General features: G+C 42.0%; 1 protein-coding gene across 4 annotated transcripts; it reads right to left on the bottom strand.

Moving 5' to 3' along the window:
* Positions 1 to 7: 7 nt before the first annotated feature.
* CHI3L2 (chitinase 3 like 2) lies at positions 8 to 24,723 on the bottom strand. Of its 4 annotated transcripts, none has more exons than XM_061410841.1 (11): positions 24,532 to 24,721; positions 14,234 to 14,263; positions 13,527 to 13,728; positions 13,177 to 13,233; positions 8,886 to 9,036; positions 8,241 to 8,365; positions 7,667 to 7,796; positions 6,218 to 6,400; positions 2,368 to 2,484; positions 1,350 to 1,489; positions 8 to 482 (listed from the first exon to the last, which is right to left on the bottom strand). In XM_061410841.1, exons 1-11 carry the CDS (start codon positions 24,638 to 24,640, stop codon positions 479 to 481), a joined length of 1,248 nt encoding a protein of 415 aa, XP_061266825.1. In that variant the 5' UTR covers positions 24,641 to 24,721; the 3' UTR covers positions 8 to 478. The 4 variants fall into 4 exon arrangements, with proteins under 4 accessions (XP_061266825.1, XP_061266827.1, XP_061266828.1 ...); XM_061410843.1 differs by lacking the exon at positions 24,532 to 24,721 and adding an exon at positions 16,342 to 16,426; XM_061410844.1 differs by lacking the exon at positions 8,886 to 9,036 and having other exon boundaries at positions 13,496 to 13,728; positions 24,532 to 24,723.
* Positions 24,724 to 26,668: the final 1,945 nt, after the last annotated feature.

Genomic DNA, 26,668 nt, shown 5'->3' on the forward strand with positions numbered 1-26,668 from the left:
GCCACGCTGGCTGGAACAACATGCTTTTTCTTTATTGTGCCTCATGGGAAGCAGTCAGCGCTGCAGGAGAACAAAGCCAGACCCAGTCTGAGGTCTGAGAGAAAGTCAAGGGGAGACTTGGAGAAGAGACATCCTGAGGGCCTCATCTAACCTCCAAGAATCCCACACATGAATTCCTGTAGCAGGAGTACGCAGCAAGGTCACCTTTCCTACTTAGCTATGAATTAAGCCTGGAAAGAAAAAGAAAGTATTTCAAATCCAATCAGTAACATAAGGCCTCAGTCAAGTTACTAAGACATAGATGTTCAGAGTTGAAAGGCTGCTGCCCAATCATATAGTTTAGGAGATTCTGCACTGCTCTGGGCCCTTCTCCAGGACAATATGGCCAGTCCTCTCCAGTTGTCTGTCTGCAGTGATTTCCAGTGTCCTGCTCCTCCACTGAGATGATGTCAGCACACCTGGTTGGTCAGCAGCACCCTCACCTGCACAAGAAGATATAGGATTTGCTTACAGAACCCAGGACCCAGGGATGGAGCAGCAGCCAAACCACCTGCTGTTAAGGCAATAATGGGCATGGTCATCAATAATGACCATGAGACCTCCTGACTGTCCACACTAAAGCAAGATCTGGAGAATGGACTTGCGGACACAGCGGAGGAAGGAGAGAGTGGAACAAATGGAGAAAGTAACATAGACATATATACATCATCATGTGTAAAATAGATAACTGATGAGACGTTGCAATATAACACAGGAAGCCCAGCCAGGCACTCTGTGACAACCTAGAGGAGTGGGCTGGGGTGAGGGGAGGGAGACCCAAGAGGGAGGTGATGTATGTATAATTATGGCTGATTTGCATTGTTGTATAGCAGAAACTATCACAACATTTTTAAGCAAATTTCCTCCAATTAAAAAAAAAAAAAAAACAACTGTGGATGGGGAGAGAGAAATAGACCATTAATAACAACTGAGATTGGATCTCTCAGCAGTCAATTGGGAGCATAAAGTCAGATTTATTCTGATTTAGAAAATTAAAACAGACTGATGATTTTGTAGTGAAGAATTGCAGTGGAGTAAATATTTATGCCCACTCTACATGAAAAGAAAACCCTTAGCTTAGACTGTGCTCAATAAATGGTAGCCAAATTACTATTGTTATATATTGGAAGTCTTTGGAAGCTCACCAAAAGAACAGAATCAGACTAATCAATAAGAAAAAGGAGAACAGAAGGTCCAAAGGAATTTGAGAATTCATCAGTCCAAATATATGAAGACTACCTCCCCCAGTCTCCTGTGTCCCGCTCTGCCCAGCTCTCTGCCCACTCTCAGTCTGTCCTAAATTCTGTTACCTTTCTAGAGAGCCAAGACTCCTCTTGACAGCTTGAACAAGAGGGTAGGGGCCCTGGCTGCAGAGTTTTCCAGTGAAGTCATCCATGTCAATAGACCAGATCATGGCGCCTCCCAGGTTTAGATTCTTTAGAAACTGAACCTGAGTGGAGCACAGGAGGGTATACTGAGGTTAGAAGGGGTCCTTAAAGGCCCAAGACCCACGTCAGGTTTGCAGGAGGGTTTGAGCTTAGAATGTAGCAGTAGATTTGCACCCTATGGAGTCATGGATTCCCTGAAGGAAAGGGTTACTTGGGAAGGCTTATAAAATGAAGACAGAGCCACCCACTATTAACCACCTGTCATGGAATAATCACATCCCAGGTCCAAAACCTAGGCCTCTAGGATGAGGAGTAGAAACTAGGAAATCACTAGCAAGATTTCAATTACAATTGGGTTGTCAATTACACTGATGCCTTTGTCCCACTTTGCACCTGGAAAGCAAACATCTTAGCAAGGTCTAAGAACAACCCTGTGGACTGTAGCCCGCCAGGCTCCTCTGTCCATGGGACTTTCCAGGTAAGGAAACTTGAGTGGGTTGCCATTTCCTTCTCCAAAGAACTGGTAGTCTCAGAAATCTGGAGCCTCGTAATCCATGAGAAAGACTGAAGGGTCCGTCCTGGTCAACCAGATGGGTGACCATTCTGTATAGGCACCAATGTCTCCTTTGCTCTTTTCCCCTTCTTCTCCCTCCTCCCTTCTCTCCACTCCTTGCTTCTTCCCTTATTCCTAATTCTTTCTTGCACCTTTTCCACCTCTCCTGCACATTCTATAAGGTGCTCACAGGTATGACTTAGAATCATGACTAGCTTTGCACCACAGAGGCTTCTCTCCTTCCGCACAGAGTACTGAGGCATTTGATCACACACCCTATCCCCCAAGCACCAGAGTGTTCTGCTGTCCTAGAGCTGCTTAAGCAAGAGCCTCTCGCTTGGGGACAACTGTCCCAGAGCCTCTTGCTCCCCCAGAACCCAGACGTACCTTGGTCTCCACGCTCTCCACATCATCATAGCCCACCCACTGGTTCCCCTTGACCGCATAGGGAACTTGCTGATCCTGAAGTCTTGTGATCTTGGCTCCTTGTAGGAACTGACAGATCTGGTAAGGAAAGGAGGAGCAAGAGGTTCACTAATGGGCTCTTCTTTAAGTTTATTGAGATAAAAGGGGAAGGTAAGGGTCTGGGGGACAATATCAGAATCTTTACTCCAGGAATCAATGAGAGAAATTATCAGATACAACATGCAGAATGGATGGTTCAAGGTCAATCTTTGGAAACTGTTGATGCTAAGGCCTCATCAGGAGGAACCACAAACAGATAGAGGGCAGAGAGTACTTGAATTCCACATCAGGCCGCAGTATTGATCAGTAAATCTTCCCATGTCTTCATTTGCAAAACAGAAGCAATTATAATTATGCATCTTATATACCTACCTTACCATATTGTTAGGATCAACGGAACTAATACATGTTAGGGAAAAAAGACAACTTTGAAAACAATAAAGTGCTTTACAGACACGTAGCATCACAATGCCCATCACCATCATTCCCCACCTTGTAGCTTATCCCCACTTCAACTCCATTACTCTCCCTCTGTCCCTTCCCCCTCCCAATGTGCCTGTGCTGGGATTCCCCTTCTATCATCAGCTATTTTTCTCTTCTTGTTAGCAGAAGTAAGAGCTACTAAAAAAGATAAATCTTCATTGAAAAATGCATTTTAAAGCCACACAGAAAACTCATTTTGTTTTGCTTACTCTTTTTAGATTATTTACACTCATGTTTGCCTTGATGAGACCCCATGGACTATAACCCACCAGGTTTCTCTGTCCATGGGTTTCTCCAGGCAAGAATACTGGGGTGGGTTGCCATTTCCTTCTCTATTGCCTCAATGAGGGTGATAAATGGAAAGTTTAATATTTAAGGAAATACAAATTTGTCAGTTATAATGATGTAGGGTGATACACTGAACAATCAGTTTAAATTTTCCATGCAATAGGGGAGTGTGTATCCAGTGGTCTACACTTAAATCCTTCCAGCAGATTCTGAGCTCTGACCTCTCTTATTCCTTATATTAAGTGATTCAGTGAGGACTCTGATGGTGACTCATTCCCTTTTCCCCTTGTCAACTCAACTGATGGTTCTTCAGTCATTCTCCCATGTGAGGTGAGACGAAAAATTGAGCATTACACTCAGAATATCTCAGTGGATGCCAAGACCATCAGTAGCAGTTCATAGCATGCCCATGCCAGTGACGAGGGAATATACTAGGACTCCAAGCAGAAACCAAGATGTAGGGTGTTATTCTTTCCTTACCTGATCAAACTCTTTCCTATCCTTCAAGATCCAGAATACATCTCTCCTCTTCTATGGAGCCTTCCCCATCACCCATTTCTGAACTTGTGGCCCTCCACATTGGCCACTTAATCATATCTAGTTTGCAGTACTTATGTAATGTTATTAACTCTGATAGTTTTAAAATTCTTATTTAACTAGTTTCATTTGTATTCTACATTCTTTCCACCTAGACTGTAAACCCTTTGAGATAAGGATGAAGAATGAGTTCTAGCTCTCACAGGACCGTCTTTGCGATATGAGAGCAACCCAAGAGTTTCTGTTGGTTGAATTACTGTTTGAATCTTAGAGCTTCCTATACATTAAAAAATTTTTTTCTCAAGATTGAGGAGCAGAAAGGAATGATGGTCTAAATAGTCAAACGTAGAGGAGAACATAGGCAAAACACTCTCCGACTTAAATCACAGCAGGATCCTCTATGACCCACCTCCCAGAATATTGGAAATAAAAGCAAAAATAAACAAATGGGACCTAATTAAAATTAAAAGCTTCTGCACAACAAAAGAAACTATAAGCAAGGTGAAAAGACAGCCTTCAGAATGGGAGAAAATAATAGCAAATGAAGCAACTGACAACTAATCTCAAAAATACACAAGCAACTCCTGCAGCTCAATTCCAGAAAAATAAACGACCCAATCAAAAAATGGGCCAAAGAACTAAACAGACATTTCTCCAAAGAAGACACACAGATGGCTAACAAACACATGAAAAGATGCTCAACATCACTCATTATCAGAGAAATGCAAATCAAAACCACAATGAGGTACCATTTCACGCTAGTCAGAATGGCTGCGATCCAAAAGTCTACAAGCAATAAATGCTGGAGAGGGTGTGGAGAAAAGGGAACCCTCTTACACTGTTGGTGGGAATGCAAACTAGTACAGCCACTATGGAGAACAGTGTGGAGATTCCTTAAAAAACTGGAAATAGAACTGCCTTATGACCCAGCAATCCCACTGCTGGGCATACACACCGAGGAAACTAGAATTGAAAGAGACATGTGTACCCCAACATTCGTCACAGCACTGTTTATAATAGCCAGGGCATGGAAGCAGCCTAGATGTCCATCAGCAGATGAATGGATAAGAAAGCTGTGGTACATATACACAATGGAGTATTACTCAGCCATTAAAAAGAATACATTTGAATCAGTTCTAATGAGGTGGATGAAACTGGAGCCTATTATACAGAGTGAAGTAAGCCAGAAAGAAAAACACCAATACAGTATACTAACACATATATATGGAATTTAGAAAGATGGTAACAATAACCCTGTATGCGAGACAGCAAAAAAGACACAGATGTATAGAACAGTCTTTTGGACTCTGTGGGAGAGGGAGAGGGTGGGATGATTTGGAAGAATGGCATTGAAACATGTATAATATCATATAAGAAACGAATCACCAGTCCAGGTTCGATGCAGGATACAGGATGCTTGGGGCTGGTGCACTGGGGTGACCCAGAGGGATGGTATGGGGAGGGAGGTGGGAGGGAGGTTCAGGATTGGGAACACGTGTACACCCATGGCAGATTAATGTTGATGTATGGCAAAACCAATACAATATTGTAAAGTAATTAGCCTCCAATTAAAATAAATAAATTAAAAAAAAATAAAAAACAGCCAAACACCTTTGATAGTTATCTCGATGATGTTAAGTCTGTCTGACTGTGGGACAGAATCTGACATATTTGACTGCTCCTTGCTTCTTTTTATTTATTTATTTTTAATTGAAAGTTAATTGCTTTACAGTATTGTGTTGGTTTTTGGCTCCTCTCTTCTTGAAACACCCACCTCTCACTCTGTTCTTTGGCACAGAACACTCCAGATTCTGCCTACCTTCTTGTAGATCTTGTCAGTTTCATTAAAGTTCTCCTCTTCCTCTGCCTAACCCTTAAGTACAAGAGGTCCTTGGGTTTTGCTGTTTCTTGCACTTTGGCTTCACATACCATCTTTATGCTGATAGTTTTAGAAGCTACATCTCTAGCACAGGCTGGCCTCTTGTGGTCCAAACCCACATACCAAACTACTCACCTTTTATTTATACATCCCACAGGCATTTGGATGTCCCACTTGCTCCTCAAACTCAGAATGTCCAAAACTGATCTCATGATTGGGACCAATGCCCACTCTGCTCCTTCATATCTTCCCCAACTCAGTAAAAATGGCATTACCCTCTACTTAGTTGCCCAAGTCAAAAACGTGAAACAGTCTCCTTTTTTCAATCTCCCATACCTGTTTCACCTATCCCCATTCCTCACTAGTGCCACCTCCTCTCCAGATTTCAGCTAATGTCACTTCCTCCAGGAAGCATTCCCTGATTCCCTCTCAAGTCAGGTGCAGAGCTCCTCTTACATGTTTCAATAGCACTCCATACTTTCCTTCCCAGCACTCAGGATGTGTTACTCTATTATTGTCAGATTGAAGCTGGAATGCCTATCTAGACACAGGGGGCAGCTAAGGGCACAGGGAAGCTCCAGATACCTCATAATAAGCGAGGAAGCCTGAAGACTTGGTGATGGGGCCAGCGGCTCCAGGACCAGAGGCAGGGGCCCCCACGGCAGTTTCTGCAGAGGCCAGTGTAAAGGAACGTCCATACGTGGGGATGCCCATGACCACCTTCTCTGCAGGCATCCCCTTGTTTATCCAGTATCCCACAGCATATTCCTAGAAAGAGAAGATAGACTGAGGCACAGCATGTATGGGAAAGAAACGTGTCAGGCCTTACTAAGCCTCCAACCCAAATTCATAGAAGGGACTCCATGATTCCTTCTCTACATCAGTAACTATGGAGGATCCCATTGGAACCAGAGTGTTTACTCTAATGCTCTTAATGCTCTTCAGCACTAAGTAACCAAGTCAGCTTTTTCTAATCATGAAAGAAAACTGAACAATGAATCAGAAAAGAAATCAGGCAAGTGACCTAGAAAACATGAAATCAAGGTTGTCACCATCTATCTTTCCCCTTTGAGTCAACAGCCTGTGGAATTTTTCTACACTATGATGGGTTGTATTACTGATGAAGGTGATGGGGGTTGTGGCCATCAGACACTAGCCTGTGAGGCCTTACAATAACATCAGGTCCAAGAGGCAAGATAAGAGGTTAGAGGCTAGTTTGGGCCTTACTGGCTTCCAGAAAAGAATAAGGGGTTACAGAAGGTAAGGGTATGTCTCCTCATCCTTAAAAATCGTCGAGAGAGAGGAAAGAATGAAGGGGGCTTGGTTTGATGTGACTTGATCATATGGTGTTCTAGAAAACCCCAGACTAGAAATCAGTATACCCAGCTTGGACTGATTCATTTTGTAATTTTAAATATGAAGGCTTGGAAATATACAACCCAGACATTTCTTCCTGCCCAATTTTAAGAATACATCCACATGTACCATGACAACAAAACTGTTTTGTTAATGACTTTTTCCCCTTGATTTTCCATTTTCTACCTTTTCAGGATATTCACATCAGCAAGAACTTGAAGGGCCAATTAATCTGCCAGGTTTCCATTTCATCATCTGTGAAGTGAAACTAATGCTTCCTGACCAGCCACCCTCAGATTATTTTGAAGATCAAATTAAATAGGGAATGTGGGCACATACAGGAGAGTACTAAGTTCTGTGCATCCATGTGGGTTTCAAGAAATGTATTGAGGATGGAGAATTAAGAGACGACTAGGGTGACTGACACCTCAAGTCAGAGAAAAGTTTAGGACATTTCAGTTGCAAAGTCCTCTGACATTTTCTAGGTGACATTTTACTATGCCTGGTCCATGCATTTTCCCTGTTCTCAGGGAAACCCAGCTTACAGGGTTATCTGAGTCCCTCTTGGGCAATGCATGTCTTCCTCAGTTCGAGGCAGAATTAACTCTAGATGACCTGCACTGGCCTCAGCTCCTCTCACAGCCAGTGTACCCAGCACTGTTTCTCCCTAAGACTCACCACATTGTAGTAGGAGCTTGTCCCTCTGTCCAGCTGTCCCTTTCTCAGGGGGCTGTTGTGGCCAGTGACAAGGGGCTTTTCCCAAGACCCATGGAAGTCAAAAGACAGGAGGTTGATGAAATCCAGGTCTCTAGATTGCCAAAAGCAAAAGAAGAGATTCTGCAATGAGCAGAGGTAGAAGCAACTACAGTCGACCCTTGAACACTGCACATTTGAGCTGCACAGTTCACTTTATACTATAGAACTGTAAATACTATGGAACCACATGGTCTGGGGTTGGCTGAATCCACAGATGAGGAGGAACCATGGATACAAAGGGCTGACTGTAAATTACACATGGATTAGCCCTCGCTTTGTTCGAGGGTAAACTGTACACATATTTATGTAGAGCTTTGGATGCTGTTAGAAGGATTGAAATTAGCCATAAAGGAGAAGTTCCTGGCTGGATGATGTGGTTAGGATAGTGACTTCATGCTTTCCCTTCTCCCTTCATCCCTCAGACATATTGACACGCATCACTTGCGTCAGCCAGGCTGGCGGCAGAGAGATGGAGGGGGTGATCCAGTGCACTTACTTTGCCAATTCCTTGATCTGATAGCTGTTGTCAATCATCTGCCTCCCTGCAGAAACTCCTGCGGTCAAGAGAAGCCTTTCTTTGGTGGATTTTACAAAGTCCTGCTGAAAAGCTTCTGCTAACTTCTGTGAAAAACAAAAAGCCCACAAGTCAGTGCTCCCTCCCAGAGCACAGACCTAAGATTCTTACCTGATTTGAAATTTCTAGAACCACATTAGATGGAAGGATCGAAACTTTTCTCCCCATTCCCACATGGGGATGCCTCCTGCCTCAAGCTCAGGAATGTCCACATTACGCAGGGGGACCACCAGTCTCACTGTACTCAAGAAGAACTATCTGGGTTTCCTCCTAGTAGATTCTCTGATCCATGTGATAGAACTTTATGAGACTATCCCGGCGCTCAGGAGAGTCTATGGCCCTATACTCTCTTACATGGATGTTGCTTTGTTTCGGTGTTGTTTGTTCTATAAGGAGACTCTGTTCTTTGATGTTGTCCTTGCACTAAACTAGGTCCAAGGGCTTTTCCTTCATGAGTTGGGGCTTCTGGAAGGAAGGGACTATCTTCCAACAAGAGCCAGTCTCTTCCTTTTTTTCTCCTGATATGGCCATGGGTTTCACATAAGGGTAATGTGGAGTTTGCCTTACATGAATCAGCACAGTGAAATGAGTGTTGTCTTTTACATTTGGGTAGATCCAACTTATGTCCAGTCCATCAAAGTTATGATTCCTCAGAAATAGGATTACAGAGTTGACAAATTTCAAGGTTGATGAAGAAGATTCAACCACAGGATGGAACCTGGGTAGAAGCAAGACAGTTGTTTCTTGGGAAGAAGAAGTAGACATAACACAACACATTTTTTTTACAGAAATCCTGATATAGTCTTCCTTTCCCCAATATTTTCTCACTATTTTTCTATCCCAACCCCTGCCTCTTTTGGAACAAATGGGGAGAGAAAGGATTGCTAGGCCAGAAAATCAATGGAGTTGGGTAGAGGAGGACTGGGTTCTCTGCAGCCCTTTCTGCAGGATAATGGAGCTGCCTATGGCAGAGACTCTCCTTGACCAAACTTAAGTCATTTGGTCACTAAGTCATGTCCGACTCTTTGCAACTCCGTGGACTATAGCCCGCCAGGATCTTCTGTCCATAGGATTTCCCGGCAAGAATACTGGAGTGGGTTGCCATTTCCTTTTCCAGGGGATCTTTCTGACCTAGGGATCAAACCGGTGTCTCCTGCATTGGCAGATGGATTCTTGACCACAGCCTCTGGGGAAGCCCAAACTTTAGTCCAAGTCCTCTGAATTCTCTTCTCAACTTGGCCTTGACCTTGGGCTTCTGTCCCTATCTTTGCAGAATCCTAAATCAGCTTAATGAAAATCCCCTACCCTTGGTATCAGATCACCCTCAGTATCATCCTCATCCCCCACCATCCCCCAGGTGATATGTTATCATCCTGGCCTGCCTTTAGCAAGAGTTCTGTTGAGTCAGTTTAGCAAGAATCTCCCTAGCCCTAATGTTTCCTCTTAGGAATTTTCCATCCACCAACACCCACAAACAACCTGCTTCTTGGCTATAAATCCACTTTTGTCTCTGCTATATCCAGCATTGAGTCCAGTACTATCCTGAGGTCTCCTTTCCCCTATTACAATACTTCCTGAATAAAATCTGTTTTTCTCTCTTTAATTACTATCCACCTCTGACTTTCTTTAACACCTTACACCCTTGAAAAAGCAATTTGCAATGTGATGGGCTGAGGGTCAAGAGATCTAGATTTGAGTTCCAGGTCAGAGTCCTTTCTAGTGACCTCTTTGTCACCAAGTAGCTCTCTGGGTTCAGTCTGGCCCATCTTTAAAATGGGACTGAAGACACTGATCCTGCCTCATCTATCTCAAAGTGACCTTATTTTGGAAAGCTTCCTAAAAAGAAAGCTGGACTTCATAGGAACTTCTCTTTCCCCCCACAAGCAACCCAGTCCTGAATAAGCAACCCAGGTCTCTGCAGTCCCTTCTCGTGAAAAACCAGGAGGACCCTGAGCCGCAGCAACCCTCCAGGGCTTTCATCTGAACTAGAATTCTTAAACCAGGAAGTTGACTCTGAGCTGCCCATGCAGAGGGCCTGTGCTCCACAACAAGATTTAAAATCCAAATCTGTAGACAAGATATCAGTATTTTCCAGAGGATATATCCTTTGACTTGAATCACCTCCCACCTCTCGCAATACCCCCCATCCCAGAAAGATTCAGAGTCTTGAATTCATTTGTTTCAATCAATATTAAATAGAGGATTTGCCTCTATGTTATAGCTTATACATGGGATCTAAAAAATGAAACAATCAAGTGTATGCAACAAAAGAGAAAGAGACTCACAGATGTAGAGAACAAAATAGTGGTTACCGGTGGGGAAAGGGAATGGTAGAGAGGTTAGATAAAGGTATGGGATTAAGAGACATAAACTACTATGTATAAAATAAATAAAGATATTATTATACAGTATAAGACAATATAGGCATTATTTAAATGGAGTATAACCTGTAGAAATATTGATTCACTATGTTGTATGCCTGAAGCTAATATAATATTGTAACTATACTTCCATAAATTTTTTTTTAAAAATGAGGATTTTGTTCCTGTATATAACTCAGCAGCACAGTGGAGGAAATAGTAAAACCAGGCCTATTAGCTGAAAACCAATGGTAGAAGTAGGTTTATAACTTTTCTCTTGTATTTCAAATGTGTTCACAGTGCTTAGAAGAAAAGCAAGGGATACCCCTTTTAGAGAGCAGTTGCATCTGATGCTCGATTAGAGGTGTTCTGATGCTTTGGGCAGAAACCTCCAGTTTTAGGAAAGACAACCATTCAACAGAGAAGCAAGTCTGTGTGGTACACATTTTGAAGCACTGCTGCATGGCACCTGACACAAAGGCTGCCATTTATCTAATAATAGTGACAAAGTTAATGAATAACAATAATTATTGCAACCACTGGGCTCTTATTGCACACCAGCACAGCATAAACAGTTTGTTTGTATTGCCTGCTCTCACAACTTCATCTTTAAGTTGATTCTGTTATTTTCTTCATTGTGGATTTTTTTAGAAAATGAAGCATAGTGACATTATAAAATTGCCTTTAAAAAATAAGAGAAGAAATCGCCTAAAGTCAAACAACTTGCACACAGTTTGCATATAGCTAAAGAGAAATCCAAACCAAATTTTTTAATCTCCAGAGTCCTGGTTTCAACCACTAAACTAATATACAAGGAGTACTTAGCAAATTACTTATTGAAAGATGAATGCATGCACGTAAGAATGAATGAATGAAGATATTTTTAATTGAATCAAGGATAACCAAGTATTACGAATGAGAGAGAATTTGGGAATCAGAAGGATAGTTACCATGAAAACCCATTAAAAACTGACAGGAGATCATGATGAAGTTAATGTGGAACCAAATAAGTTAGATAGGTTGATCTTTTTTCTGTCTGTGTGTAGAAATTGTGTTGCTAAGTATTTTATAAGTTTTGAACTGGTAAAGACTTTAAAATTAATTAGGTCAATCCTATTATTTCATAGGTGAATGTATTCAGGATAAAAGAAGAAGAGAAAGGAAGGAAAAGTTGGCATTAGTTAATTGAATGATAACCAAGGCAGGCACACGATATACGTTACCTCATTCAAAATCTTTGCCCACACCTTATGAAATAGATGTTGTGATGTACATTTTACAGATGGGTAAACTGAGCTCAGAGAGGTATGTTAACTTCCCCTAGGTAACTCATTTACATAGGTCTTCTGATGTTACTTCTTTCCCCTGCTTACTCCAGCTATAGAGAATACTGACCAGCTGCACAAAAAAGTCTTATCAGATTTCTTGTGAAAGCTGAAAACCTCTGCTGGCTAAGATTAAGCTCTCTCAGCTTTTTTAAAATCCTGGCACTTAAGAAAAAATTAAAGCAGAAGAAATTCAAAGTTAGATTAACTGTATTTGAAAATTGCAAAAAGATGCCTTTCTTCTTTACAGATTTGTGTTTATTTAGCTCTTGATGCCAATGGAGTATCATTTGCTTGTGAATAGAAGTATAATTTGTAATATATGTTTCAGATTAATAGCTGTTCTGCTTTTAAGCAAGACCGACCCAACTGTTCCTATGCTCTGCACTTTCAGGCCATCCAGCTACACAACCATGGCCCAGGAAACTATGGTTTCCTGACAGCTGCTAGTCAAGGACTTGGTTTTAGGAAAGCACTTGCCTGACCCCCACTCAAGGTGAAAGGCAAGCCCTCAAATCCCTTAAACCCTTAAAAAATTAAATTTCCCAACTAAAGCTGTCTCCCCATAGTCCATCAGGTGAGCAACCTTCATGTGAATAATTGAGTTTACTGAACGCCGCTCCCGGCTCAGTTTCCTAAGCTCCTGCAGAGCTCCTTCCAAGATGTCAGAAAACACAGGGCGATACCTCAACCTGTGACAAAACTCAGATCGGTTTTGCCATCTAAGCCAAGGAACGACCTTTCTAAAGCCCAATTCAGTGTCTCTTTTTAAGAGTAGGAAAAGCAGTGACAATTAGAAACTGCCCCTACCATGACTTTCCTGGTGCTCCAGTGGTTAAGAATCTGCCTGCCAAGGCAAGGGATGCTGGTTCGATCCTTGGTCTAAGGAACTAAGACGCCACATGCCATGGGGCAACTAAGCCCGTGCACCACAACTGCTGAGTCCACATGCCGCAACTACTGAAGCCTGTGTGCTCTAGCCCGTGCTCCACAAAGAGAGAAGCCACCACGATGAGAAGCCTAAGCTCCACAACAAAGAGCAGCCCCTGCTCACCACAGTTAGAGAAAGCCTGTGCGTAGCAACAAAGACCCAGGACACCACCCCCAGAAAAGGAAAACAGAGAAGAATGAACATGGCAGAATGAACAAAAAATAAAGAGACTGTGAACTTACCCTTTGGAACCAAACAGATACCCTCCAATAGACAACAGAATTTTCAGTTTGGGATTCCTGGAATAGAAGAATAAGCTGATTATTTCTTTGCTGGCTGCCAGGGAAAACTTTGCCTAAAGAGTTAGGGCTAGAATATGGATAAATGGGCCCTGTCTGCTTAGCAGCTAAGTTTAGTGAAAGGACGAGGCAGAGGGAAGAAGAATAGGAAGGATTGGGGTTATACCCAAGGAAATACACATGAATAAATGCACAAATGAGTGAATGGAGACAGAAGGCCTTAGGCCCAGTTTAAAGCTATCTTCTCTCCCCCAAAACCCACCCTGGGTGCTCCCCACTCCTCTCCTACTGACTTGGTTTTGAGACTGTTGATGGTCTGGTAAAGCTTCGCCTCATTCTTGTCCTTGATGATGACCTTGTTGTTACTGATGCTGGCGAATGAGTAAATGAGGTGAGAACATAGGAAGGGATCAGTGCTCTCAAGGGTGAACTTCCCTGGCTCCTGCCTGTCTTGTGACCAGTTGGTAAAGTAGCAAACCAGTTTGTAGGCACATCCTGGAGGAGAGGGAAGAGGGACAATGGGGAACCCAGTGTGATGACCTCAGAGCCCAGACTGCCACAAGTTTCTTCCCCAAAGCCATTGCCTCCTTTACTTATTCAGTCAGAGCCTCTGAGGGTCATTCAGCCTGGGCCCTCTGTGCTGGAGTCTCTTGAGCATCCAGACTGCAGTTAAGAGACATATTGAGAGACATATATATCATTCACGTGGCAAACATTCCCAGAGCACTGAGATTTAGTGTGGATGGATAGATGGATGTCACAGTGATATAAGTGGATAGAGAGATGATACACAATACTGAGGTCGGTGAGAGACATAGAGAGAGGCTCAAAGGACAGAACAGAGCCATGGATGCACAAAGAGATACACAGAATGAAAACTCGGAGTCATCAATATGTTAATGTCAGAACTTAGAAGAGTCGTAAGAAGAGACATAAACCCAACAGCAGAAAGGACACAGCCCAAGGGACCCAGGAAGATGTAAACTCACAGATTACTTACCTTCCTGAAGAAGCAGCAAGACCACTAAACCTGTAAGAGGTGGACAGGAAGGACATTTGTTGAGCCCAACGTGGTTCTTGCCTCAGACTGTGGTAGTGAGTGTGTGGGTGTGCCTACGTGAAACATATAGCTGTGCTTCCTCTGAGCGATCCAACCACAGCTGCTGAGGTCCCTCTATAGGCTTTGAGGTACCCAGCCCTTGGGTGTCTTGCAGAGTCTACAGCCCTACAGAGAAACATTTTCCAAGCTGGGAATTCATTCGCTCATTCATTAATCCAACAAAAATTTATTGAACCACCTGCTCTATCCCAAGTGTTGCTCTGGATACTAGAGAAACAAGGATGAAGTCAATGCCCCTGTATTCAAGGGGCTCACAGCCTAGTCTAGAACTGAATAGAGTGAAAAGGAGCATTATTAATCATTTCCCTGTGGGCAACAGTGGGGACCAGAAGTCTCCTGGGTGAACTGAGATGAATAGTCACCCTGTGTACAGACAGCTAACTCTTAAGGTGAATTGAGGAGTGTGAGCTGGCTCTGGTAGTGCTCTAAGCCTTCCTGTTTGAGGTCCTGTCCAGCCTCTTCTCCACAGGACACCTCCCCTGGAAGGACTTCATTTATTCTGCTAAGGCAGGACTTTTGTCCTGGAAACCTCACCCAAAAGGCAAGAGACCTTGAACTATGACCCCTTCCCTGGGGACATTGTCTAGAATTACCCACACTAGGACATTTGAAGGGTTTGAAAATGAAGGAAAAGGCAGTTAAAAATGAAATGAATGGTGGCAGGAACAGCAATGGAAGAGATATTTGGCAGTGACATATGACATTTGGCATATAATATACTGAATGCTGCTTAGCATATTATACTCTGGGGGTAGGTCTTAAAGAACATAAAACATTCATAGACAGGGCTTCCCTGGTGGTCCAGTGGTTAAGAAACTGCCTGCCAATGAAGGGGACAAGGGTTCAATCCCTGGTCTGGGAAGATCCCACATGCCACCGAGCAACAAAGCCCATGTGCCACAACCCCTAAGTCCCCGCGCTAAAGCCTGTGTTCTGCAACAGGAGAAACCACCACGATGAGAAGCCTGTGCCCCACAACTACAGTAACCCCTGGTTACCGCAACTAGAGAAAGCCCACGCACAGCAACGAAGACCTAGAACAGCCAAAAATAAATAAATAAACCTTGAAAAAAAATGAGATGAAACTTGGGTGACAGCTGCTGAAGTGGGTGCCTTCCTCACAGAGCTTGGGGCTGGGGAAGTGAACTTGAGGGTTCTGTCCTGCTGATTCATGTCACTTTTAGGCAGAGCAGGTAGGGATCTGGTCCTCCGCACACCAACTAAGCAGGTAGGAGAATGCTCATTGCCTCATCTGCTGTCAGGTTGGCCTCCAGGCCCTTTTCAAAATGCAGGCTCCCTGTGGGCTGCTCCCCCAAGGACTCAAGGCTGAGAACCTCAACAGGAAACTCAAAATGCTCTTGCCATTTCCAAGTGGGTAGGCATGGCTCAAGAGCATGGACAAGCAGGAAGAGGTAAGGACATGATGAAATGGGTCCTTTTCCTCCATAAGGCACACTCTTTCTCCTCCTGGCACACTTCTCTTCTTCACCCATAGCCCTATGTATTTAGTCTCATCCTCACCTTTATCCAATTTCCCAGCCACCATGAAAGTCAGAGTTTTGGTCAGAACTTTAGAACTGAGAGATGGTTTTAGAAAGCATCTACCAATGAATCATTCTGCAGACAAGAAATATGAGGTCTCCAAAGTTTTAAAATGTGCAGAAAGTATAGTCCATGAATCATGGGACTCCCAAGACAGTGCTCATACATCACCATCTGGACAAGAGACACCTCTGTGCAAATGCATACAGACTGACGATACCCCTGATGGGCTGAAGGGCTTTGGCCTCTGCTGCTCCCTTGCCCATCTGGGAAAGATCCAATGGTCCCTGATGCAGTTGTCTTGGCTCAATTGGTATTGATACAGAGGTAAACAAAGAGATTGGAGTCCCAGAAGAAGCCGACCACTTCTTCTATTGGTCCAAGTTATCTAGGTTATACCTTCTTTCCTCACCAACCTTCTGCTGAATTATCAGCCCAGAGCTCACCTTCCCAGAAAGACTTCTGATCCATGGCGATCACTCCCATATCCCTGGTCAGTTTCTCTGGGATGCTCATTCTCTGGGCCTTTTATGCCTCCGAGTTTTTATGGGAAGGAAGCAAGAAGTCCAGGACATTCCAGGGACTTCCCCTGGCAAAGCTGCCTTGTGAAACTTCCTGGCAATGAGACTCAGGTTTGAGCAATGCCAATTGTCCAAAAAAATATGCTGCAGTGGGGAAAACCACTGAGAGGTCCTTTTCCTCCAGTCTCACCCGAAGGTATATGGTCCCTGGGAAGGGAAGGAGATGGTACTTTGGTTTGCCTCCTTGTACTGCTTTCTGGCTCCCAAATCTTGCTACCCCTTCATCCAGGATCTGTCTCCTTCTTCTTTCCCTCACCTCCCTCCACACTCACATCACCAGTGGCCTACTTATGCTTGGTCATCATCCCAGTTGGTTCTACCCTAGCAGCTCTTCTTCACATGATACCACCCAGTGATGCCTTCTCTGTGGAGCCCTTCTTGCTCTTCCCTGAGCCCAGGGAAGCTGGCTCTTCTGCTCACAGTGCAATGTATTTCTTCTCATGTCTCCATACTATACTGTAATGCACTGGTGTACATGTCTATCTCCCCAATTTGACTGTGTAGTTCTTAAGTACAAGAATTAAGTGAAACAAGAAAAACAAAAACCTCGACAAGTACTTATTGAGGAACCTCCATTAACTTGTTAGAATTGAATTGTACCCCAGATTCTAAGGTGCAGACTCTCAAGACCCTATGCCGTCTGCTCCCTGCATTCCTCTCTCATCTCCTGGTTTTCTCTATGGGTGTGTCTCTCCCTTTTCCTATCCCTGTTCTCTCGCTCTGTATTAGTCCCAGGAGGCTTCTCTCCAGCCTTGAGCCTGTTGTTTTTCACATATCAGATGTGGGTCACATGGAAAAGAAAAATGGGCTAGATCCATTTAAATTCCTGCCCAAGGAAGAGCAACGGGACTCCAACAGAGAAAGTCTGCTGTTTGAAGGGACACACCTGAAAAGCTGGGGCAGATGGGAAGCAGCACCTGGAGGGAAATGCACAAATTCTCTGAGTTCAGTTCAGTCTCTCTGTCATGTTTGACTCTCAGGAGGGATAAATGTCAGCTTCAAACATCGGCTAGGTCCTGGAGGCATGATGCCCTCTTAAGCCCACTCCAGTTAAGTGACAACTATCCTATTCCTCTTTCCACTCCTCTCCCTCCCCTACCTCTGACTAGTGCTGGTTTAGAAATCATAACAGCAAGTTGCAAAAAGACAGGGCAGAAGAGTAGACCAAGAAAAGAGAAAAGGAAGGTGAGTTTAAGCAGCATCCCATAGCAGGCTGGGCTGGGGAACAGGATCCAACTCAACATTCAATCAAGCTTGGAGTCTTGGTTATTGTCCATTACAAATTGGTGCTTGCCAAGGGCATTTGCCAGTGACTGAACAAAAACAAGGATGTTTGCTGTCTGCCTCTGTGGAGAATGAACCCTGTGCTGCTGCAGCTGTTGACCTTCAGCACGCCTCAAGGAAGCTCAGGGTGGAGAATGAGCCACTCTGTGCTCCAGGGAAACTGGTAGAACAGGTCTTTTGATAGTTATTTTCAGAAACTGATTTTGTGATCCCAGTCCTTGCATCTCCTCATATCTAGAAAAGCACTAAATTCCTTATGGTGATATCAGCTCCTCATGACTAGCAGAAAACCTTTTATAAATTAAACACTTGATTGCATTGAACTCCCCCTTCGCTAGAATCATATATATTGACCTTCCCCCACTACATCTTTGGAGCAGTCTCTCAGAGCTATCTGAGGTTCTGTCTCTCAGGCTGAAGTCCCCATTTTCCCTCAAATGAAACTTAACTCTCAACTCTCAGGTTGTGCATCTTTTTTTAGGTGACATTACCATCTGGACTGGCTAGTAAACTGAACTGGGTTTGGAACTTAGTGACTACAGAACTTTTATTACCTACAAGTCAGGAGAAAAATCCAGGAAGAGGGCAGAACTATCCCCACTGAGAAATAAGCTTAAAGGGACCAGAACAAAAAATAAAGTTGTTTTGATGATTCTAGTAAGTCCTGCTAGTTTAATGTATCAGCCGTACTGGTTCACATCTTAAGAAATCTACTGTGTGGGTGCATAAGTGCTCAGTCGTGTCTGACAAGAGACACGAGACTGAGACCACATAGACTGTAGTTCAGCAGGCTCCTCTGTTCCTGGGGTTTCCCAGGCAAGAATATTGGAGTAGGTTGCTATTTACTCCTCCAGGGGAATCTTCCTGACCAAGGGATCCTTGAACTCACATCTCCAGCATCTTCTGAATTGGTAGGCAGATTTTTTTTTTTTTTTTTAACCACTGAGCCAAGAAATCTAGAGTTATATCTAAATAGAAGCATAAAATAAAATACTCATTTTCTTTACTTTTTTCCCCCTTAATATATTTAGATATAGCAAGGAGAGATAATTTCTTATCTTCCTACGTGAACAATGCAAAGAAATAGAGGAAAACAATAGGATGGGAAAGACTACAGATCTCTTCAAGAAAATTAGATACTGAGGGAACATTTCATGCAAAAATGGATGGAAACAGTCTAGATCTAACAGAAGCAGAAGATATTAAGAAGAGGTGGCAAGAATACACAGAAGAACTATACAAAAAAAAGATCTTCAAGACTCAGATAACCACAATGGTGTGATCACTCACCTACATCCAGACATCCTGGAGATGAAAGTCAAGTGGACCTTAGGAAGCATCACTACAAACAAAGCTAGTGGAGGTGATGGAATTCCAGTTGAGCTATTGCAAATCCTAAAAGATGATACTGTTAAAGTGCTGCACTCAATATGCCTGCAAATTTGGAAAACTCAGCAGTGGCCACAGGACTGGAGAAGATCAGTTTTCATTCTAATGCCAAAGAGTATTCAAACTACTACACAATTGCAGTCATTTCACATTCAGCAAGGTAATGCTCAAAACCCTCCAAGCAAGGCTTCAACAATATGTGAACCATGAACTTTCAGATATATGAGCTGGATTTAGAAAAGGCAGAGGAACCAGAGATCAAATTGTCAGCATCCACTGGATCATAGAAAAAGCTAGAGAATTCCAGAAAAACATCTACTTCTGCTTCATTGACTACGCTAAAGCCTTTGACTGTGTGGATCACAACAAACTGTGGAAAATTCTTAAAGAGATAGGAATACCAGACTACCTCACATGCCTCCTGAAAAACCTGCATGCAGCTCAAGAAGCAATAGTTAGAACTGGACATGGAAAAGTGGGCTAGTTCAAAATTGGGAAAGGAGTACATCAAGACTATATATTGTCACCCTGCTTATTTAACTTATATGCAGTGTATATCATGCGAAATGCAGGGCTGGATGAAGCACAAGCTGGAACCAAGATTGCCAGGAGAAATATCAATAGCTTCAGATATGCAGATGACACCACACTTGGGACAGAAAGTGAAGAGGAACCTAAGAGCCTCTTAATAAAATTGAAAGAGGAGAGTGAAAAAGCTGGCTTAAAATTCAACATTCAGAAAACTAAGATCATGGCATCTGGTCCATCACTTCTGGCAAATAGATGGGGAAAAAATGGAAACAGTGAGAGACTATTTTCTTGGGCTCCAAAATCACTGCAAATGATGACTACAGCCATGAAATTAAAAGATGCTTGCTTCTTGGAAGAAAAGCTATGACCAACCTAAGCAGCATATTAAGAAGCAGAGACATTACTTTGCGACAGAAGTCCACATAGTCAAAGCTATATGGACTGGTTTTTCCAGTGGTCATGTATGAATGTGAGAGTTGTCCATAAAGAAGGTTGAGCGCCGAAGAATTGATGCTTTTGAACTGTGGTGTTGGAGAAGACTCTTGAGAGTCCCTTGGTCTGCAAGATCAAACCAGTCAATCTTAAAGGAAATCAGCCCTGAATGTTCATTGGAAGGACTGATGCTGAAGCTGAAGCTCCAATACTTTGGCCACCTGATGTGAAGAGCTGACTTGTTGGAAAAGACCCTGATGCTGGGAAACACTGAAGGCAGGAGGAGAAGGGGATGACAGAGAATGAGATGATTGGATGGCATTACTGACTTGATGGACATGAGTTTGAGCAACTTCCCAGAGTTGGTGATGGACAGGGAAGCCTGGCATGCTGCAGTCCATGTTGCAGAGTCGGACACAACTGAGCAACTAAACAATAACAGCAATACACTTAGATACCCCTCCAAATCAGCCCCTGTCTAACTCAGTCTTTTTTTTTTATTTTTTTTATCAACTTCATTGCATTCCTTTGTATGGCTATACCTTTATTTACTTCCCATTTCCTATTGATAAACATTTAACTTATCTCTAGATATTTTTGTTATTTAAAATAAAGCTAAAATGAGCATCCTTGAAAATATCTACTCTTTATATGTGCAGGAGTCTACTATAGGAGAAATCCTTAGCAGTAGAATTGATAGGTCAAAGGGCATTTGAATTTTTAAATTTTGAGAACTATTGTAAAACTGCCTTCCAAAGAGTTTCATATCTCTCAACTTGTTATGTCTGCCAATTTCATAGTTGACAATGTTACCTCATTATTTTAATTTGCATTATTTTAAATAAGTATTTTATATTAGCAATCATTTACATTTCATTTTCAGAGCACTGCCTGAATATTTTTTGTCCATTTTTCTATTGGATACTTGTTTATTTGAAAGACCTCTATGCAATGAATGAATTAACCCTGACTTATATATAAAGTGTATTAGAGCTTTGTCAATATGTTGTAAATGTATTTTCTCAGTTTTTTGTTTGTTTGTGGTGCTTTTGCACATAGTATTTTTTATATTTATGTACTGAAAACTAATCTTTTTTTTTTTTTTTAGTGAGTTTTAGCTTTGGTATCTTGCTTAAGCAAACAGGCCTTTTTAACCCAAGATTATATTTTTAAAAGTTACTTTATGTTTTCTTCTAACATCTGTGACTTACTTTTTACATTTTTGATCTATGTGGAGTTAATTTTTTTTTAATGTATGTAGATCCAGCTTTTTCCCCCCAGAAAGTTAACTACATGCTTCAATATTATTTATTGAAAATTCTTTTTTTCTTCATTGACTTGAAATGTCACTTTCAGGTGGCAAACTGACTAGGTAAGTTTCCTTATTCTTTGCCCCTATATTCTGTTCATTGATGAATCTGTGCATTTTAACATGTAGCTTATCTCATTACACTTTATTTCTGCTTTTTAAAATATGTAACATTATATTATGCCATGTACATTTCTTGAGAACATTTTCTCTTACATGCGTGCATATCTAAAGGAGCTCTCCAAATGAGTTAGATATGAAACATAGACCCAAGATAATAAAATAAAATATTAAATGGAGTCATTTTGTGTGGATACCAAATCATAGAATATTAAAAAGCTGATATTCATCAAGCCATATTGTAGAGGAGGGACGTGTACACGAAAAGCAACAGTTTTAATTCTGGAATCCATTCCTACCTATGCTGATTCTTCATGGCCCCAGAAGCCAGCAGAACCTGGTTCAATTTGAAAATCACTCAGCTCAGTCCACTAAGAGGGAGTCAAGAAAATGGTGTAGAAAGCCTTAATTTTCTTCTAGTTTCTTCAGTGAGTTTTACAAAATATAGCAGAGAAAAATATTAATATTGTGTATAGTATTAGCATTATGCATACAAAAGTGTTCATTCTCCTTGCAAATTAAAGTGAGACTTTGGAAAGCATTTTTGTTTGTTTGTTCATCTATTGTTTAGGAGAAAGCAGTATGGAGATCTGAGAATTTATATAGAAAACCAGTGTGTTTGTGTTTTGGGTGAATATAGAGCTTTTTGAAACTGGACTAGATCAATGGTTCCCAAATAGTTGTCATTGGCCAGTGATGAACTAGCTACAGTCAGAGTTAGGTAGCCTGGGAAAAGTTAAGTTTATCCTAATACAATCACATTTGTTTAGTTAGAACTTGGAAAAGTAGGGGACTTACTATAAAAATCAGAATTAGATTTCAGTAGTTTCAGTAGACAAAGATCACCTAGGATCTTTCCAGTGGCTTATACTTAGTCAAGTAAACTAGAATAGGTGATAAGATTGAAACTGTTTTGGTGTCATTTGGGGGGCTCCAAAGAACTCCAGTACCATAGCCTTTTATGTCTTAATACAGAAAGAATTGAGTGTGAGCCAAAGTGATAGGTAAGTGATTTATTAGAATGGCTGGAGGGCATCACCGATGCAATGAACATGAACTTGGGCAAACTTCAGGAGATGGTAAGGGACAGAGAGGCCTGGCATGCTGCGGTCCCTGGGGTCTCAAAGAGTCAGACATGACCGGGCAACTGAACGACAACATTAGAATAGGATGCTTGTTAGGCTTACAGGTGGATACCGTGCCCTGAGAACTTACTGGGCTACAGTTTTATAAGCAAAGGAAAAGTGGGGAGGGGAAGAAGAATTTGTTTGCCTTTCTTGAGCAGATGTCATACTTTCATCATCAGCTCCTTTTCCAGGTTAAGCAGGGGAGTTTTCTTATTACTGAATGGTCAAGTTAGGTTCACAAATTGTTTTTTACTGTGTGTAGAGAGCATGTCCTAGGGGTCATTAACTTATGGAGCTCGCTGGGCAGGAAGTGAGGCTCATGCCACTACTCGTTTATTGTTTGGGGTCATGTCCTGTGCTTCTGCAGCATAGTTTCATTGCTAAGCAAGCTCGCTTGGTTTTGAGGTTAAGCAAACTTGTTTTCCTGAGTGATCATTAACTTACAGGGGTCTCCTATATTTTTCTACTTACAATCTCCTAGTGGGATTAACTATTTAACTACATGCTTTGTCCCTTTACTCGATTCCTGTCAAGATCTTATAGAAATTTTCTAGTACTTATGAAAGATTTTCTGTCACAGGGCAACCAAGGTGTGAAAAATAACTATGTCATCACTGGATGGTGGTGCTTCCGTGTTTCCCAGGCTGAAATCTACACCCAACATATCACCTGAATTTTTGCTTTGAGCAGTTAATTTTATGAGGGCCCTTGAATTGTAGTCAGTCAGAAATGGAGGTGACTCCAAGGATTATGCTGTCCAGCAACTTTGACACTGAGCTTCATGGAGTCTGGAATTCCTTGGATTCCCTCAAAGGCAGCCTGTGCGAACAGATGGTTCCAGGCACTCATGCCAGCTTCAATCAGAACAGTTTCATTTTTATGTTTGTATACATGCAGCTTCTCTAAACTTATATTTTAAGACAGCGTGCTGGATTATTCAAAACAACAACACATTTTTTTTGTAAACAACCTATCAGTTTTAATTTCCTCATTTGGAAGAAGAGAAAATCATGGCCTATAAATGTTTAATTACAGGTCCAAGATTATACCTGTAATTAAAGACAGAACCTGAAATTAAACCCCTGACTTCTTAACATCAATTTGGTTGTTTTTGATATTTCCACAAGATCTCATCATTTAATCTAATTTATTTGACCAATAATTTATATGGTTTGAATGGAGGTCTTCCCATCCTGTAGCAGGTATTTCCTGCCTTTCTAGAAATTAACCTTAGTATTTCATGAGTGTCTCTGTTAATTATACACTGGCTTGTATTTCTTTGATCGTGTTCATCTCAGTTTTTTAATCAGATGGCCAGGTCCACAGACAGTATGTTAAACAAAGTAATTCAGGATTTATCTCCTCTTTCCAGGAAAGAGGAGATAATAATATAATAATATTAATAATATAATAATAATATAATAATAAAGTTAATATACTTTATTATTAATATGTTGGTAGAAGAAGAGATGGAGAAAGCAATGGCAACCCACTCCAGTACTCTTGCCTGGAAAACCCCATGGATGGAGGAGCCTGGTAGGCTGTGGTCCATGGGGTCGCTAAGAGTCGGACACGACTGAGTGACTTCACTTTCACTTTTCACTTTCATGCATTGGAGAAGGAAATGGCAACCCACTCCAGTGTCCTTGCCTGGAGAATCCCAGGGACCGGGGAGCCTGGTGGGCTGCCGTCTATGGGGTTACACAGAGTCAGACATAGCTGAAGCAACTTAGCAGCAGCAGCAGCAGCAGCAGAAGAGATGTATCTTTTCTTTCTCCCTTTATCTTAATTCTGGAAAATAATAAATTTGTCCCCAAGACTGAAAAAGGGCTTCCCAGGTGGCACTAGTGGTAAAGAACCCACCTGCCAATGCAGGAGACGTGAGAGATGCGGGTTTGATCCCTGGGTTGAGAAGATCCCCTGGAGGAGGGCATAGCAACCCACTCCAATATTCTTGCCTGGAGAATCCCATGAGCAGAGGAGCCTGGTGGGCTGAAGTTCATAGGGTCCCACAGTCGAACATGACTAAAGCAGCTTAGCACACAGCACAGACTAAAAAAGGAAACTTAGTCAATAATATTTTGCTTTTCTCTATCAAGGTCATGGCAGTTGTTTGCAGACTTTCTTCTTAAACAAGTCTTCCAGATTCAAGTTGTGGATTTTATTCACAGAAGTCCCACAATAGAGGGACTTCTGCTCTGTTGTTACATTGTTCAAAAAGCTTATATTACAGACATTCTTTACTAGATTCATGCTTTTACAACAGGCATTAGTATGTTCTAGACTCAAAGCTCCGCTGCGGAAAAGAAGAATATGAGTGAAAAAAAATGAGGTCTGAGCAGTGAGTAAGGTTTGCAATTATTTAGCATTCAACAAGTTCAGCAAACTTTATGCAAAGTCTATACTTTGCAATGAATTGCTAGAGGCTTTATAAAGGATGCATGTGGTCTGCCTCAACAAACTTGTACTTATAGAGACAAATTTATAAATATAGTTGACCCCTGAACAACACAGGTTTGAACTGCATGCATCCACTTATATGTGGATTTTAAAAAATAAGCTCATACTACAGTGCTATACAATCTGTGGTTGAATTCGCAGACGTGAAACCATGGGCCAACTGTAAAGGTTTTATGTGGACTTTTGACTATGCAGAGGGCTGCCATCCCAAACTCCCACATTATTCAAGAATCAATTCTACATCTAAGTATAATACTAATGTTACAGGAAATGAAGTATAGTGGTCCCTTCTCTTCCATGGTTTTGCTTTCCTTGGTTTCATTTTCCACGGTTTCAGTTACTTGTGGTCAACCAGGATCTGAAAATATTACGTGGAAAATTCCAGAAATGAACAACTCGTAAGTTTAAAATTGAGAGCTGTTCTGAGCAGCATGATAAAACCTTGGTCCATCCCTCTCCAGCACACCTGGTATGTGAATCATTACTTTATTCAGAGTGTAAATGTCCTCTACCCACTGCACTCGCTTAGTCGCTTAGGAGCCTTGGATATCACATCTGTCTGAGCATTGCAGCACTTGTGTTCACATAACCCTTGTTTTAGTTTATAATAGCCCAAAGTGAAAGAGTAGAGATGCAGGCCATTAGGATACTATCCTATTGTGCCTAACTCATAAACTAAACTTTACAATACGTATGTCCGTATAGAAAAAAAAAGTATATATCAGGTTTAGTGCTATATACTGTTTCAGGCATTCACTGGTGGTCTTAGAAATTATACTCCATAGGCAAGGGAGGAATGCTAAACTGAACAGCAACTTTTAAATTGTGTAAAAGAAAATCAACTCAAAATAGATTAACAGAATGTTTAATTTATGTCATCTACTTTATAAATATTAATATGATATGGTTCCAGATTTCCAATAACTTATGTTCTTAGTGGTGGAGACAAATGCATAAACAAATTGTTCTTTTCATTCAAAACTGAAAATTTGGGGGGAAAAAAGAGATAATTGTAGCAAATGTACATTGCAACAAAACCCTAAAGTATATCAGATCAGATCAGTCGCTCAGTCATGTCCGACTCTTTGTGACCCCATGAATCGCAGCACACCAGGCCTCCCTGTCCATCACCAACTCCCGGAGTTCACTCAGACTCACGTCCATTGAGTCAGTGATGCCATCCAGCCATCTCATCCTCTGTCGTCCCCTTCTCCTCCTGCCCCCAATCCCTCCCAGCATCAGAGACTTTTCCAATGAGTCAACTCTTCGCATGAGGTGGCCTAAGTACTGGAGTTTCAGCTTTAGCATCATTCCTTCCAAAGAACACCCAGGGCTGATCTCCTTCAGAATGGACTGGTTGGATCTCCTTGCAGTCCAAGGGACTCTCAAGAGTCTTCTCCAACACCACAGTTCAAAAGCATCAATTCTTCAGCGCTCAGCCTTCTTCACAGTCCAACTTTCACATCCATACATGACCACAGGAAAAACCATAGCCTTGACTAGACAAACCTTTGTTGGCAAAGTAATGTCTCTAATTTTG

This window comes from Bos javanicus, chromosome 3 (genome assembly GCF_032452875.1).
Source record: "Bos javanicus breed banteng chromosome 3, ARS-OSU_banteng_1.0, whole genome shotgun sequence".
Taxonomy (NCBI): domain Eukaryota; kingdom Metazoa; phylum Chordata; class Mammalia; order Artiodactyla; family Bovidae; genus Bos; species Bos javanicus.

What these genes read in the sequence shown, in the direction of transcription:
- CHI3L2 (XM_061410841.1), bottom strand. Translation starts at nt 24,640, where the DNA reads ATGGGATTCTCCAGGCAAGAATATTGGAGTGGGTTGCTATGCCCTCCT. An exon ending in CACGTCTCCTGCATTGGCAG is followed by an intron (nt 14,264 to 24,531) that starts GTGGGTTCTTTA and finishes CACCTCTTACAG; the next exon opens with GTTTAGTGGTCTTGCTGCTT. An exon ending in CTTGCTGCTTCTTCAGGAAG is followed by an intron (nt 13,729 to 14,233) that starts GTAAGTAATCTG and finishes CCTCTCCTCCAG; the next exon opens with GATGTGCCTACAAACTGGTT.